Source organism: Wasmannia auropunctata, unplaced genomic scaffold (assembly GCF_000956235.1).
Source record: "Wasmannia auropunctata unplaced genomic scaffold, wasmannia.A_1.0 LD336001.1, whole genome shotgun sequence".
Classification (NCBI taxonomy): domain Eukaryota; kingdom Metazoa; phylum Arthropoda; class Insecta; order Hymenoptera; family Formicidae; genus Wasmannia; species Wasmannia auropunctata.
In genome coordinates this window covers 45,908-62,575 of record NW_012026889.1, presented here as the reverse complement: position 1 = coordinate 62,575, position 16,668 = coordinate 45,908, and the positions used below count along the sequence as shown (strand labels likewise).

Below are 16,668 nucleotides of genomic sequence, written 5' to 3'. Positions count from 1 at the left end.
TCTCTAACATGCGAAATAAAATTAGAACTGTAAAAGATACACACGTGATAGAAATTACATGAAAACATTACGTTAGTAGAACAATAGATAAGAAATATAATCAGAAATCAAAGATAAGTGAGAGATAACCCAGTAAAGAAAACTTCAAATTTATCTTCGATCTTCTTTTTTTTAATTTAAAGATATAGATCTTCTTTGAATATCGCATATATCTTTTCCTCTCTCCCTTTTGGACGTTCTATTCGACGTACAGAACTCACAGCTGAAGCCTCGAATCGTGGCCTCGGAATTTTATATCGTCCGATCTAAATTCCTACAATGTGTTTACGAAATATGGTGATTGATCTGTTTTTTTTTTCTTTTGTAAGCTCCATATAGCATTTTTCTTTCTGCATTTTAAATTCAAATACACGCATATAATTAGACGTTAGAAAAAAAGGGAAAAAATGAAGAAGTTTAACTATGACAAATTTTATAATTATTATATACAAATTCTGTAAAAAGTTGCTGAAGATATATGTTTGCAGAGTGCAAAAACATTATTATATATAATTATATGCTTCGACAAGACTTTTCATATATGCAGTATTCCGTGGTGATTAATGATGTTGAAAGTGTTTTTAATAGCTTATCTAAGTATCAAAAACACTTCGAGTCTTTAACAACAATTAATATAAAAAATACTCGAACTATTAATATATTAAAACACTTTGAGTCTTCAACAATAATTAAGATATAAAAATATGACGTAGTTATTTTATTAGTCGAGATAAAAGACGTAAATATTTATGCTACATTTTCGTTTTGTGTATATAGCAATCTTTGTACATCAATTATGAGTGCAAGTGCACCGAATTTAATTACCATCGGATTTTCTCAAATCGCGTCATCACAACACAATCACGGTCGAGAGGTCGAAACGTTTCTATTCGATGAGTTTCATTTTTTGGAGGAGCACATTTTGTAAAATTTCAAACTATATCGCACGTGTAAATTTCTTAAATGTTATAACTTAAAGTTAATATTTATATGACCTTAGAACATACATATATATTCTAAGATTATGACTGCGTTGGATAACATCCTATCAGTATTATTGCATTATTCTATTTTTATTTTATGTCAAAGTATGTATGTACGATAAAGATAAAATAATGTAATAGCGCTGATAGCACGTATACATACTCGACTTTTGTATTTTTCCTCTTTTCACTCCAACGTCTAATCATATTTCAAGTGCAGAAGGAGCAGGACGCGAGAAAGGGAAGGCCAGCGGCCGGCCAGCCCCAGATCAGCTGAGCGAAGTGGCTGGAAATTGAACAGCGAGCGCGATCTGTCGCTCGCCACGAGAGACAACGAGCGACACTTGGGGGCGGGGGAGGGGGGCGCTCCTCTCTCTCGGTCGGGGGAAACGTCAGGACAGGGCGAGCCGCGGCAAGCGTGCGCGCGTGCTTGTGTGCATCTTCGTTTTTACTCGAGAAACCAATTTCAGGTTTGTTTTCGTCGCACAGCTGATGTGCGTGCGGACACGCGCGTCGACTCGTCCCCGTCGAGGATCCATGACGTTCGGTTCTTAACGGCTGGCGCGATCTGACCGTACGATGGCGAGCGCGAGCGACAAGTCGCAGCCGAGGCTGCAGTCCAACGAGGAGGTCATAGAGGAGCTCACGAGAGATCTGGAAAGTTCCTGCGTGCGAGCGGACGATGCTTCGGACGCGCGATCGAAGGGCGACAATTCGTGGGACGTCGTGGACAAGGAGTGCAACGAGGATGGCAACGACAACGCGCGAAGTACGGAGGAGGACGTGGACGAGGTGCTCCTCAAGGACAGAGACCTGTTACTCACGGAAAGCGAGCAGGAGGTGCGCCCACGATGTCTCCTCTAGCATAGGCTATCTCCCTTGTAAATCTTCCATTATTTTCCGTTACGGCAATTGCAATTTGTCTGCTTTTCCCTCGCAGGCATTCAAGGACGAAGCGGAGAATTTGAAGCAGGCGGGCAACGACCTTTTCAAAAACGGCGAATACGTACGGGCGATATCGCAGTACACAAGGGGATTGCAAACCTGTCCTTTGGCGTACAGCAAAGAGAGATCTATATTGTATGCGAATAGGGCAGCGGCGAAAGCGAAGTGTCAGGTGATTGACCAAAGATGTGGTTATCAATGAATATCGCGTGTTTTATACCTCTTAGCTGTTATTGACAAGTTATCGTTTTCAGACAGAGAAGGATTCGGCGATATCCGATTGTACCAAGGCCATTGAATTAAATTCCAGTTATGTAAAGGTGTATTTAAGAAGAGCACAGTTGTACGAAGAGACGGACAAATTGGACGAGGCGTTAGAGGACTTCAAGAAAGTATTGACATACGATTCTAGTCACACAGAAGCCAATCATGCCGTCAGGGTAATGTATAACTAGCATTTGTACAAACTAGCTGATGAATTATTCTATAACTTGGGTTGTAACAAAGATCAACTTTTTAGAGGAATCTCGTTTAAAGTTTTGGTGTATTTAAACTACAAAAAAAAACCAATAGCTGTAGTATTTCATGTAATTATGGTTTTTTTATTCAATTCATTTTGACTTAACGATACATTTTATTTCTTGGTCTCTTGAAAAATAAGTAAATTTTCTTTCTCTAAAGCTTACTTAAATTTTACTTTACTTAACTTAAATTTAAAAAAAGAGCAATTTTAGAGATGAATAATATAGTTTATAAATATTAAAAAGTAGGATTATATTTTTATATTAATGTAATTATTAATGTTATGACTGTTGTTTTTTCAGAGGTTACCCCCGTTAATTAGCGAAAGGAACGAGAAGCTGAAGGCAGAAATGTTGGGTAAACTAAAGGATCTAGGAAACATGGTTTTAAAACCCTTTGGCCTTTCCACGAATAACTTTGAACTGGAGAAGGATCCCAACAGTGGTGGCTATTCCGTAAAGTTTCATCAGAACCCCATGTAACAAGCTAGTTATACGTTTCTTAATCATAAAAAAAAAACTATGGATAAAATTTGTTTTACCTGTGTAAGAAATTAAGATATATTTATATATTCTACCTATTATGGATTTTCATCCCTGGTTCTATAACTAAATGTAGATATTAATGAAGTACCGACAGGATAAAAGTCAAAATTATCCAGATCGTGAAAGTTCCATCAGATTTTACGTACAAAGCTACTTCGAGACCAACTTGTCGCGCGAGGAAGCTCAAAATACTTATCCGCGTTCAAATTAATCGAACGAGATTAACGGGCAATATATATCCGCGAGTTGCAATGTCGGATATCTCGCTATATTTGGTGCCGTGATGTTAGACCGGATATAGCCTATGGTTCAATAATACCGAGCTATATCGCTATCGCCGATAATTTTAGCCACGGCTCTTTCACAAAGGGGGTTGAATGACTGATCTCGGCGGGGGGGGGGGGCAACGAACGACCTCGGTCGCAAATTACGAAACATCAATTATCAGCCAGCATCAATTTGATAAGTTCAAAAGTGCGAAATATCACATAATTGGATAATAATATCGGAATGGGAACATTGAAAGTAAAAACATTCGATCGCGGTATTTTCTTTCGGATATTCGAACAACGATGTAAATATCGGATGGACATCAATCTTCATTACAGGGAAAATTTAATGTGTACGAAATAACGAAATAGCGATTTTTATCTATCGATACCTAGAAAGTAGCATCGGTTCTATTTCTACTCCCTCGCCTTCCTCTCCAAGTGAGCAAGTGCAACGAACAATCAGGCGGAGGGGTGCGGAGGGATGGGCCGGTGACGTATCACGCGCAACTCGCGCAAGCGTCTCGACGTCACCGTCGACGGTGCACGGAAGCGCCGGTGCATCGTATATAGGGGGTACAGGCGAGGGGTCGAGCGAAGGGCGGGACGGGAAAGCGCGGAAGCGTGCGCGTAGGCGCGCAAGGCCGTCAGCGGCGCCGCGGGTCAGAATCGGGGAGCGCGATTCCCCGAATTCTTCCTCCGTGCGCCAACGAATCGCGCCCCGGATAATAATCGTCGTATTATCGCGAGCGTATAATTAGAATTAAATGAAACTAATTAGCGAAATTTATCGAGGAGCGTAACGATTGTTGAGCCGTGAGAAATATCGAAAAGAGATAACGGGGATCGAGGAAGTGATATTTAATCGCGCGGGGGCGGCAAGCGGCCACCCCGGGCGAGCGCTGATACCGTAAAGGGGCCGCGGGGGTGAAGGGCGGAAGGGCGAGAACGCGGCGCGGCGCCGCGGCGTGTCATCCGCGCGTTGAGGGTGGGTGCAGGAGGCGCGGGGAGGGTAGGGGCGAGGAACGAGAGGGAGAGAGGGCTCGGCGCACGTCAGGGAGCGGGAGAGGCGAGAGGGAGAGAGAGAGAGAGATACACACACGCACGACAGCCGTGTGAGTCGTGCGCCGAGACGGCGGAGGCCAGGCCGCGACGGCGACAGTGAGGGGGACGGCCGAGTCGCAGCCGCGGGGCGTAAATACGTGTGCGCGGCACCGGGGTATCCGGTTGATCCCGGTGGGACACGCGCGATCGTACGCGACACGAGGGACTGAACGAAACGTCGTCGGGACGACCACGAAAACGGAGACTACAGCGGCGGCGGCGACGGCGACGGCGGCGGGTGGCTTTTCATATTCGAATCGATAATTCGAGCGCGATCGTGGGCAGCGTGGCGGGCAAGGGACTCCCCCAAACAAGGAAGACTTCGGACAAGTCTCGCGGACGAGCGGGACGCGGGTCCACCCTCTCCTCTTCTTCCTCCGTCTTCGCCTCCTCTTTCCGTGGGATACGCGTTACGAAGTGATAAGGGAAAGAAAGAGAGAGAGAGAGAGAGAGAGAGAGAGAGAGCTCGCGCGCGGCAGCAGCAGCAGGCGCATCGTCGCCACCCTCTCGGTTTTATTATTGGCACCGCGCTACCTATATCCGGCGGCACACCGGCGGTACAACCCTCGAGTCTTCCGGCTGGAGAGCAGTGCTCGCGACACGTACGGCGGACGACGACGGCGATGCACGGCGATAAAGGGGTAAGCCGCACGACCAGACGCGCGGATTCCCTCGAAGCGCCGGGAAATCGGGTCACCGGTTCGTTATCGGAGCGAGCGAGCGATAGCGATATCTTCTCTCGTCCCCTGGCCCCTTGTCCTATCGCGACCACCGGTGTGACGATCGCGAGGAAGGAAACAGCTCCGGAAACGCGCTCAGGTCCCTTGGCGAACGAGGGTTTTCGGTGCACGCAAACGAGAGATTCTCCTTCAACGAGAAATAAAGTTGCGAGTGTTTTGAGCTCGATTTCGATTGCATTCCCTAGCGAGTTTTCCGCGTCTAAAATGGGTCGGTTGCATTTTACGGGTGTAAGTACGCGTAAATGTTTGTACTGCAAGTGTATTAAATTAAGAAGAATATGCGAAAAACATAACTGGAATGAAGCGTCTGTTCATCGTGGATTTTTCTTCGAATTGTTCAATGGAAAATGTGAAGGAGCGACGGGGCGACATATGGTCTGAATTTTTTGTGTGTGCGTAAACCAAAGGATTTTATTAGCAATTTGCTTAACAATTCGGATTAAATTCGGACACGGAAAACTAATAAAATGTTATATTTTGGTCCGCTTTTAAAACAGAGAAGGAAAATTCGATTATTACAGTACGGTTCTCCTTGGAAAATCATTTACGATTCCAAGACTCCAAGAAATCGCTAATTACTTATATTAATTCTACGCTAATTCCTAAATTCTTCTGTAATACGTTTTTAGCATAAAAGTAAAAAGGTGGCGTCACATCAATGAACGTTTAGAGTTTCCCCATCGCCATTTGACAATCAGGAAAATTTCCGCCAAGGGAACGTAATGGCTGTATAGCGTGCGAATCTCACGCGAATAACGTGCACAAACATCAGCTATTACAGTAAAGACCGATAGTGTAACTTCCGCGCGAAAGAACGATCGCAAAGCGAGGACTTCCGGTACTTGGCCGACGTCGTGTATATACCTCGATCGCGGCGATCCGTATATCGCGTCCAATTAGGAATTTCATAAAGGTATACGTGTACCGTGAATACGTCGTTAATTAACGCGTTTTCCGTTCTCCAGTGTCTCGTCCATAAGCGTATCGATTCCGCGGATCGTCATGCACGTGCATGTCTTTATACCGAGAAAGGTATAATAAAGCGTCGCGCTCTTTCATCTCGAAGCGATATTTTTATATATATTGTAGAAGACATTTTTATACATAAAAGAGAGATTTTTTTCCACGCGCAAAAACTGAGAGAGAGAGGAGAGAAGCAGAGGAGAATTATTGAACCTTTATATAACTCTCTCTCTTTTTGTGCGTGAGGGTTTACTATTTCATTAAAACGTATATCATTCTCGCGCAGGGGAATTTTATTTCAATAGAAGTTTTTATTGCGGACGGAGGAATTACTCCCGATGTATAAGCACAAAAGAGTAGCTCGAATAAGAATTGAATGTACCTGTCCGTTATAATTAATATCAATAGCAGTAGTATCCGCTTTGTCGGATTTTCTATTGACGAACGCCGTGACGTTATTGACATAGCCGTCGGAATACGAGATACAGACACTTTATTGCGGCGACGATTATTTACGGAGCGCGGTGTAATAATTTCAACGTATACGTTTATTTCCACAGGCTGGCATAAATTTCGCGAAATTGATAATCGACGCGAACATTAAATCACGGTGACATTTTCCCTCTCAGGGGGGTGGGAGGGAGGGGGAGGGAATGGATTTATTCTTTCGCTCTTTTACTCTGCGCGAAAAGCCGATGTAACCGTCGCTTTCACGTTAATCTGATTTCGAAAATTATATTTACACCGAGCGCGTTCGATTGCGAACGGATCGCATTGCGAAAATTGTTGATTACTCCACCACCCCACACATACGGGGTGTGTCGAAAAGAGCCGGGGCGCGAAGGGTCGAGAACTTTCCGAGCGGTCTCTCGGCGAGCGGCGAAGTAAGCGACCCAAAAAGCCCGTTCGCCACGGGTTTCACCGGGGTGTGATAGAGTTTTGTTTCGCGGATCGATCGCGGGGAGTGAAATAAAAAATCGCGCGTTGAAAATCGCGAGGCCGCGTGGTGAACCGCCCTCCGTTCCCTGTCCCCATTCATCCCTCCCCGCCGGGGAGAGTTTGTCCTTTCGCATTTACCGCGGACACCCCGTGTATGCGGGCGCGTATTAATTTCGCCGACGGCAATTAGACAATCCGATACCGTTACGGCCCTCGAGTGCGCTTGTCACTTTTACCCCGTGCTCACGAATACGCCGTATATATGTATACGCATTTACGCGGGGATTACACGTGCCGCGCTATCGCGTTCGACTTTCCATCTCCCCCCCAGCGTTCGCATTCCGGGCCGTATCCGGTATACACGCGTCCGCGTGTATACGTGCGAGCGTGTGTCTTTGATCCCTAATGAATCGTGCCCGTTGCGATTGCGTAATGCGGCGAATTATCCCCGTATGCGGCACACCGATGGGAGATCCGTCCCGAGGGCTCCTCTCGAAGCCATCCGGGCGACTTTAATTACGCCCGTGTAAAATGTTACGGAACCATTTTACCGTGTATCTCATTACACGTGTATTCCGCGTAATTTCCTCGCGTATAGGGTTTATTTATTAATTACACCGCGAGTATCGAAAATCCCGACAGCTCTGGCCGATAAAATCATGCGATGCGAAAAACGGGGGGGGAGAATATAATACGTGAAATTGCGCATTCAGAGGATAATTTTTTTTTCCACGAAACACGTTCGGAATGACGTGTTTTATGGAAGGGAGATTGTATCGCGTTATCGGGAATTCGCTTACGCGTGATCGAAACGAAAACGCGCCCTGCCTCGGCAGGTAGGCCGCTCATGCTTTTCTTAAAGGGGGTATAGTTTACGCATGCGAGAGGGACGAGTGTCATCGATTTACCCTGGCCGTGTTGTATTTGATGACAGTAACCGTGCACACGAACGGTTATAGTTTTGCTACTTTTAGAGGCCGTACATATGTATGTACACACGCAGTACCAACACACATGTCCAAACAGTGGGTGCCGTGTCATATGTCACCCACGTATGTACATACATATATATGCGCGTGTGTGACGCCCACATCGCGCCGCGATTTCCCTGCCCCCTCCCCCCCTGTCTCTCCCCCGTAAGCTGGGGGGGCACGCGACATCGATAATCGTAATGTTATGCGACACAGGTGGAGCACTGTTTCTAAACACGGCCGCGGCCAAGAGATCAGGGGGGGGGGAGGGGAGCTCTGAAAACACGCCACTTAAGAGAGACGTCGATAAATCGAGCCGGGACGATGCTAAAGACGCCACGACGAGAGTATACGAAACGCGAGATAAAGTCGGCCCTTAAAGCCGACGGGCGCTCTCGTGCGCGCGATAGGGGTTGCCGTTTTCCGACGGGATATCGCGTCGCCACGAAGGTCGTTCGTGTCCTCGTATAACTCCGAGCGTGAGCTCGATGTGACTTGGAGTAAAACTTACGACCGATACGATCTTCTAAATTGCTCCCATATATCCGCGTTTGTATGAAGCTCGTTTTTCTCCCTCTAATTGGCTCGAGGATCTCGGCCCCGCTTGTACGCGTGTACAAGGGAAGAAAAAAAAAGAAGTAGAATCGATACACCCGGAGGACGACGATAGTCGAAACGCGCCTCGGACTGCTCCGATTTAACTTGCTCGCGTTACGTATATGGTGCGCGATCGGGGGAGCGAAAGAGAGAAAGTATATAGGTGAGAGGCTGGGGCGCTAATCTATACGACGGTAATTTCGTTCCAGTCGCAGACAATGAGATGCAGGCCGCGTAATCTGCAGGCGCGTCGCAGGAGGTGGCCCCTGCGACTGGGCCTCTTCCTGATCTACGTACTCGTGCAGTACGTCTCCTCCACGAAAGTTCCTTCCACGCCGGTCGAGTCGACGACGTTGGCGACGTCGTCGTCGAGCTCCGCGCAATGGACGTCAATGGAACCGCCGGTCTCTTCGATCGGCACCACCGAGAAGGAGGAGACGGTGACAGAGGCGTCGACGTCTACCACGGGGAAGCCGAGGAGGCCGGGCCGTCCACATGCGGAGGGATCCAAAACCGAGTCGTCGCCAAGGGGACACAATCGAAATGGTACCACGACTACCACGACGGTGAGTGCATGCAGATCCCCATCGTGATGTACTAGCCAAGCGGAGAATGTGGACTCCGCGAGGCGCGTGATTACGAGATTTTTGTTTGCAGAGAAGCTTGTAAATCTGTATAGTCATGCCTGCGGTCGTACAATGCATTTTATTGTATTTTTTTGTCGACGTTCTGACAAAAGTACAATGAAATTCGTTAACAAAACGCGACGATGGATTAATCCGTTCGCAGAAATCAAATGATCTGCGGCGATAATTTCGCAGCGAATTCTGCTCGCAAGCTCTATACGAGCGGAACATGAGCTTAACGCGGGCGCAATCGATGCTAATCTGCCGTGATCTCGATTCCATGCCGACGGTTCGCTCGTTGCGGGGAGCAACACCCCCCCGACTGAGGCATCCTCATGTATATACCTATATCTCGCGGCGCAGATGGACGGATAGCGTCTCGGGAAAACAAAATTAGAGGATGCCGTCCAGATCGAGAATCGAGATACGCGATATGACACGCGAGATGCGTGGCGCGGAGTTGCATAACACCTGCGTCGTGATGCGATCACCGTCGCGGATTAACACATCGCATTACGATGGCTTTGTATACACGTGATTTTCCGCGGATATACATCTCGGTCGTTCGGATAAAATAAATATGATATTAAATGCACATTCAAACGATCTGTAGGGGAGGATGGGGCTATTCGGAACCCGGGGCAACTCGGAACCCTCGCTATATCTCGAATACTGCACTACCGAATATAAGCGTCATATAACCATAAGTGTCAGGCTGAAAAGACGCAATCTATAGGTAAAATTCAGTTTGACATTCGATAATATACAATATTCGAAATATATATAGCGAGGGTTCCGAATAGCCCCGTCCTCCCCTATTAATAATGAACGATATCTCTATTGAATGAGAAAGGAATTCAATAACGAATTAAAAATTTTTTTTCTCGTTTCAAATGGCACAGGTTACTCCAGTTACCCACATGACTGCGAAACCCGCCGTACCCACGCGAAGACCGCGAAGGACCAACTGTTCGGCGCCCGCCATAGAGCAGTTTCCGCAGCCGTTGATGGGCCCCACGGCCAGGAAACACGGTGGGCTCATAATACACATTCTGGCCGCTATCTACACGTTCCTGGGCCTCGCGATCGTCTGCGACGATTACTTCGTCTCGAGCCTGGACAGGATCTGCGAAGGTGAGGCGAGGTGAAAATCGCCCCTCCTCGCGATCGCGTTGAAATCAATAATCCCGTGACTCGCGTCGAGTTACGGCGTTATACATGTAGACAGTTTTACACAAGAGGATCGTGTTTCATCACGCAGATTCGCCGAGAGATTTGTTATTACTATAAGAGACAGTATCCCGACTCTTGGCTTTTTACTGGAAAATGGACATCACTTTTGAACTCGCAACGCGATCTCGAAACAGAGGGGACGATTCTTGCGATTTTATTTTAGACGATTTATTTCAAATTATTTCTATATCGTTTATAAATATTACAAATTCGTTATATCTTTATTCCTTGCCAGAACTGAGACTGTCTCCCGACGTCGCCGGTGCCACCTTCATGGCGGCCGGCTCTTCCGCGCCCGAACTGGCGACGGTCATCATCGGCGTGTTCTTCGCCAAGGACGACATCGGCGTGAGTATCATCCGCGGTCACCTAATCGCGCCTCGCACGCCTCGCTGCGTTTGCTAAACATCACGAAGCGCAAATAACATAAATAAAACATTACGTAATCCAGCGCGCGAAACAAAATCGTTTGTTTTCCTCAATCGCGGTGGAGGACCGTTTTCGTTATCGCGTCACGTGAATCTGGCTGACGCTCGGCAACAGGCCGAACGTCCTTGTCTTGTTAATTAGCAGCGCGGAGGTTGGCAATCAAATCCCTTCCTATCGCGTTTCAGGTCAGCGGCGTCATTGGCAGCGCCGTTTTCAATATAATGTTCGTTATATCGATCTGCGGCCTATGCTCCGCGACGGCCGCCAAGTTGAACTGGTGGCCTCTCTGTCGAGACTGTTTTTTCTACGCCATCTCGATCCTCGTGATGCTCGGCACGATTTACGACGACTTAATAACCTGGTGAGCAATACGCCGCATACTGCCTGATTGCGCCCGATTGCGAATGGAAATTGACGCGGAATCTCACGGACGAAATAAAAATGCCTTTCAGGATGGAGTCTTTCTTCATGTTAATCATGTATGCGGTCTATTGCGTGGCGCTCTCATTCAATGTTAAATTGGAACGTTGGGCGAAATCGTACAACATTCCGTTCCTGCCGAAGGACGACGAACCCGCCGAGGAGAGCGCCCTGGTGAGCTACAGGTCCTTACAGGAGGATCGATTATCCTACACCGGTCCTAACTCGCCGGTCACCGATCAAATGAAGAATCAGGAAGGTAACCGAGTAATCTTGTATTTTTATTCGTATTTTTTATATATTTTTTAGAGATCTTAATATGTCCTTCATTTTTTTTCAGGAAATGGCATTCAAGAAACGATCGAGCAACAACAACAGCAGCAGCAGCAGCAGCAGCAACAGCAGCAGCCGCCGGCCGCATCGAGGCAGCCCGAGTATTACAAAGCGAAGGAGCCCAATCCCAACGAAGTGTCGCCCCTCGTGATGCCGACGGACGGTAGCAAGTGGACCTTGTTCACCTGGGGCCTCGTGTATCCCATCCACTTCATGTGCCGGGCGACAATGCCGGATTGCCGGCAGGAAAAGTGGCGGAGATGGTACCCCTTCACGTTTTGCATATCGATGATCTGGATCAGTTTCTACAGCTACATAATGGTGTGGATGATCACGATCATAGGTAACGTTTTATCGTTTGTACTGCGATCGATTATCTTTTAGCAAATGGGATCGTGTTAGCAAAGCGGTTGACTTTACAGGCAGTACCCTGGGCATTCCCGACACCGTGATGGGGTTGACTTTCGTTGCCGCTGGCGTGAGTGTGCCGGACGCCCTTTCCTCGCTGGCGGTCATCAAGGAGGGTCTCGGCGACATGGCGGTCAGTAATGCTGTAGGCAGCAACGTCTTCGACATCCTGGTATGCCTCGGTCTTCCGTGGTTTATACAGACCGCTATGATACAGCCCGGCTCGCACGTAAACGTCACGAGCAGAGGTACGCGGAATTGTCTATCTATATTTTTAATCTCTTTATTCGCGGAATTGTCTATCTATGTATTTTTAATCTCTTTACTCGCTGAATTGTCTATCTACATTTTTAATCTCTTTATTCGCAAAAAGGACACATTTGTATTTTAATTTTTGTCGTTTATGTTATCAGGTTTGACGTATTCCACCGTGTCCCTGCTGTCGACGGTGTTGTTCCTGGTGCTGGCGACACACCTGAACGGCTGGAAGCTGGATCGACGATACGGCATGGTCCTGATGGTCTGGTATTTAATATTTATCGTGTTCGCGTCGCTCTACGAGCTCAACGTCTTCGGCGAGATGAATCCGCCAGTATGCCCTAGCACCTACTAATGCAAAGACACCTCGTTCGTTTTCGACCTTTGCTTTGCTCAAACGCGGAACGATCGTCCGGAGCAGGAATTATCGTCCCCGGCCGATTGGCCCGCGCACGATGACGCACGCACGGTCGTAGATCGTCGTAAACGCTCAGCGATCTCGTTCGAACGATCCTTACCCCGTCTTCTTCTTCCTACTCGATAACGAGGACAGCGAGAGACAGAGGAGCTTAGAAGGTAGCTGCATGCTCGGAGAGAAGCGCACGATTTTTAGCTTGCTGCGAAACTGTTGAAGCGCCCGGTCGAGAGATTTTAGATCAGTAAAGGACTTTGTCGTTGAGCTTTCTTTCTTTCTAGGCTGTTGTAGAGAATCTAGACAATATGTGCTCGCGCGTGAGTACACAGGCAATTGTATCCTATTGGTGCTATTGAAAGTTAGGCAAAAAGAGTATTTTGCTTGCTTCCGTTCGACCTAACGAGTCCCCGATCGATTTCCCACACAATCGAGCGAAAGTACGGGAAGTTTATGAAATTTTTCCTAAGTAACGAAACTTTTGAACAGACAATACGACTATTAATATTAAGTCGTAATTCGATGGCGTATCGGCGGTATCGGTTCGCTAATATCCCGAAAATCGTCGCAAAATTCCAAACTTCTCCAATCTTAACTCCTAGCCACAGACCTCGTTGTACGTCGCGCGAGTCTTGTCCGAATCGACATAGAAAAGAAGATGTGATACGTTTTATATCAGCCATATCGCGCAAATGCCTGAGTACCATGGAAGGGGAATGCGTCTTGACAATTAATCGTTTTATATCCTAATATTAGAGTAAAAAGGATCCAGTAGAGGTACGGCTTGTTAGAATAGACCGTAGGAGCATCATATCTGCGGCTAAATGTTAAGACTGTTAACGGTGCTGTGCTAAATATCGTCGGAAGTCGATATCCACTTGCGGAACTGTTTAAGAACGTGAAATATTCGACGAAGAGCGGGCAAGAACTTTTCCCTGGGGCTACATTGTCGCAACGTTAAGCGCGATCCTTATCCTATTATCCGATTGTGATTTCGGAATATGATACCTACTTGTATATTTTTTTAATATATTTTCTATCGCGATACGGAGCGCGACGTACTGCGTAGAATGTGCGATAAGAGGAGACGAGTCTTCGCGCGCTTCTTGAGAAATCGAGGCTTGTACAGGTTCGACTATATATGGTTTTCAATTTCTGATTGCGTTGAGAAATGTGCTTTCGCCGCCAGCCAAGTGAACGACGAAGAGACGAGACTTCGCGAGATCAAAGGAGGTCCCTCGTTAGCGCGAGTGTAAACGTAAAATCACTTCTTTTTTCAAAAGAGCAGCGACAAAAAGAAATAAAAAAAAGTAAGGGAAGGAAAATGCCTTGAAGCGCCACGCGAAGGATGAACGCGAACGAATTATTCCCGGGTGACCGAGAGAGTTATAAATTCGAATTGAGAGAGAGTTATAAATTCGACGCGACTGCGCGCGGAAAAATTCGCGGGAACGACGGAGCAAGCGAAATTTGCATTTCCGTTTCACCAAAGGAGACGGGGGAAGGAAAAGGGGGAGGGAACGGGAGATATTGGTTCTCCACGAGGGCGAACGAGCGCTGAAAGTGACAATAATTAACGCAGCCTTATCCGATGAAAGTATCTACAACCAGCACTATTATACTGCGCGTTCCTTGAGACCGATTCGCGAAAAGGGTCACTTAATTGTAAATCGGTAGACGGGCAAGAGGAACCTCCACCCATCGGTAAAATCGGCGCTACCTCCGCTTCCGGGATCCTTTGATCTTTCGAGCGCGCCGGAATCGGGTATCGATGACGAGCCGCGGAATCGCGCGATGGAATTCCCGCAGGAATCACAAGAGAGATTGCAGGGCTCAATTGACCGAGAAACAACAAAAAAGTAATATAATAATCAAAGTTTCAACAACGGTTATATACGCTGGAGATATTAAAAATATTGCCTGATAGATATACATATATATAGTATATATATACGGGCCTATTCAAATGACAAGACGAATAACTGGGTTAATACGAATGGATAGTCAATATTTCTAAAAAAAATTTCTTTCATATATATTTATATTTAAGAATCCTGCGAGCATTCTGTCGATACAGCTCGTTGGGCTGCATCTTTAATAAATCAGCTGTTTCCTTAATCGGACGATCGCGAGTACGCGATCTGTGTAAGAAATCGCAAGGATCGCGCAGACGCTTTAGTGTGATTATATAAAAATTTAGCGTATAATATATAATGTAACGCGAAGAGGCTTAGATCGTAATGACTATTGACCGTTCGACGTGTTTGTTCACTACGTTTTGTCCGTTATTGTTAGCGCGTTAGAGCGATTTATGCATATATTATTATATATATGTAATATATATTCGCGTTGCGATGCGTTCGGTGCCGATGGGAATGTATCTCGAGATTGTTCTATTCGTGTAACCGAAATGGGATACCGAAAGCCGTTTAGCCGGACGCGAGCGTCTCGGCGTCGGGCGCATCGGCGCACGGCTTCCAGGATTTAGGGAAGCGCCGACCGACAGTAAAAAAAAGGCGCCTTAGATCTTCATTAAAAGCGGACCAGTCTCGCCGTCGATTTCGCGGGTTCCGTACCGCGGCGTCGATCGCATATAATTCGAGGAGGATACATCGAACCTGGCGAACGAGGTCTCTTCGTTCGCGTGCACGGAGAAGCGAGAGAGGGATGAATCGTCAGGGGCGCGCTTAGGGGTTTCTTCGGCCTTCGAGGCCGCCCGGAGGCGCCTCCTTAGGCGCCTTTACGAACGGCCTAGCGACGACAATTCGCGGAACAATTCTGCGTTCGCTGAAGGTTCAATTCACCCTGGGGAAATCTTTAGGAAGCGAGAACGACTTGGCGTCGTAACCCTGACGACGAAGAGCCGCGCAAGGACCCCGCGGGTCCGCACCTCGAGCATCAACGAATGGAACGTTAAAGAACTTTAGAGTTTGTTGGGGGGGATTGTCTACCCGTCTAATTTCCGGCGACTTTTTTTCTACCGCGCAACATGAAAACCGTCGGTCGAATGCTGTCGACGATCTGCTCGGGGAACCGGTGTGTTGTTTAGAGTCAATTCACCTGTGGCAATTATTAGTAGTAATTAGAGGAGCGCGCCGCGGCGATCTGGAGGGTTGGCGGGGGAGAGGGAGAGGACGCGCACGTCCACCCCCGTCTCCCGTTTCTCCCGGGACGCCGTTCCGAACGTCGATCAATTCGAGGGTGTCCTTAATAGCGTGTAATCGAAGTCAATAACGTACCTTTTTAGACGTCTCTCTCATAATTGTAATTCCATGAATCGCCCGTCCTTTTATGATGTTCCCATCACCTCCAGCGGTTCCCAGAGGATCGCGCAGAGGGAGGCCGACGACGATATAGCCTACACACACACACACACAAACATACACATACACACACACACACACACACCACACACACATACATCGAATACACTTGTACAAAATGTAGCAGGCAGGATAACGTAAAGCGACGTTACCAATAATAACGCAAAAGTATCGAAGGTAGAACCGAAGGGCGTCGGGCGTAGCGGGGATCAGACGTAAATCGTGTTGTTGATCTACCGGGATATAATACGTAGATTTTATATCACGACATTGTGTACTTAGATTATATATATATATATATTACCGATATATATACGTATATACATATTACCTGATTAATTAAGTTTATACAGTCGTCTCTCCTCTACTTGCAGTATTATCCCAAGTCTTCGTCGCGTGTATACGTTCGAATACGTTCGTACCTGTTAAATCGCGAAGGAGAGAGCCCCTGCCCCGTTTTCCCCGTTACCAGTTCGTTTCTCGATAAGTTTTTTTTCTTCTTTCCGGGATTTTCTCAACGCCTCGCTTCGCATTTTTCGATCCCGCTCTCTTCTTTGCAAATCCAGAACGCAATGGCAGACGCAGCCGGTCGGTGGCAGCTTCGAAAGT

The 16,668-nt window shown here is 47.1% G+C and overlaps 2 protein-coding genes across 2 annotated transcripts; both read left to right on the top strand.

The window, feature by feature from the left end:
• The first annotated feature begins 1,384 nt into the window (after window positions 1–1,384).
• LOC105453199 (tetratricopeptide repeat protein 1) lies at window positions 1,385–3,042 on the top strand. The gene is made up of 4 exons (XM_011694946.1): window positions 1,385–1,862; window positions 1,963–2,139; window positions 2,222–2,407; window positions 2,792–3,042. Exons 1-4 carry the CDS (start codon window positions 1,602–1,604, stop codon window positions 2,969–2,971), a joined length of 804 nt encoding a protein of 267 aa, XP_011693248.1. The 5' UTR covers window positions 1,385–1,601; the 3' UTR covers window positions 2,972–3,042.
• A 1,563-nt stretch (window positions 3,043–4,605) lies between these two features.
• Window positions 4,606–14,672, top strand: LOC105453198 (probable sodium/potassium/calcium exchanger CG1090). The gene is made up of 9 exons (XM_011694945.1): window positions 4,606–5,048; window positions 8,827–9,183; window positions 10,146–10,377; window positions 10,712–10,824; window positions 11,091–11,266; window positions 11,358–11,584; window positions 11,666–12,001; window positions 12,081–12,314; window positions 12,480–14,672. Exons 1-9 carry the CDS (start codon window positions 5,031–5,033, stop codon window positions 12,677–12,679), a joined length of 1,893 nt encoding a protein of 630 aa, XP_011693247.1. The 5' UTR covers window positions 4,606–5,030; the 3' UTR covers window positions 12,680–14,672.
• The last annotated feature ends 1,996 nt before the right edge of the window (window positions 14,673–16,668 follow it).

Excerpts from the sequence above, each read along its gene's own strand:
- LOC105453199 (XM_011694946.1), top strand. The coding sequence starts at position 1,602 with ATGGCGAGCGCGAGCGACAAGTCGCAGCCGAGGCTGCAGTCCAACGAG. Across the intron at positions 2,140-2,221 it reads CGGCGAAAGCGAAGTGTCAG|ACAGAGAAGGATTCGGCGAT; the intron begins GTGATTGACCAA and ends TATCGTTTTCAG. Across the intron at positions 2,408-2,791 it reads AAGCCAATCATGCCGTCAGG|AGGTTACCCCCGTTAATTAG; the intron begins GTAATGTATAAC and ends TTGTTTTTTCAG.
- LOC105453198 (XM_011694945.1), top strand. Across the intron at positions 11,267-11,357 it reads TACGACGACTTAATAACCTG|GATGGAGTCTTTCTTCATGT; the intron begins GTGAGCAATACG and ends AATGCCTTTCAG. Across the intron at positions 12,315-12,479 it reads CGTAAACGTCACGAGCAGAG|GTTTGACGTATTCCACCGTG; the intron begins GTACGCGGAATT and ends TTATGTTATCAG.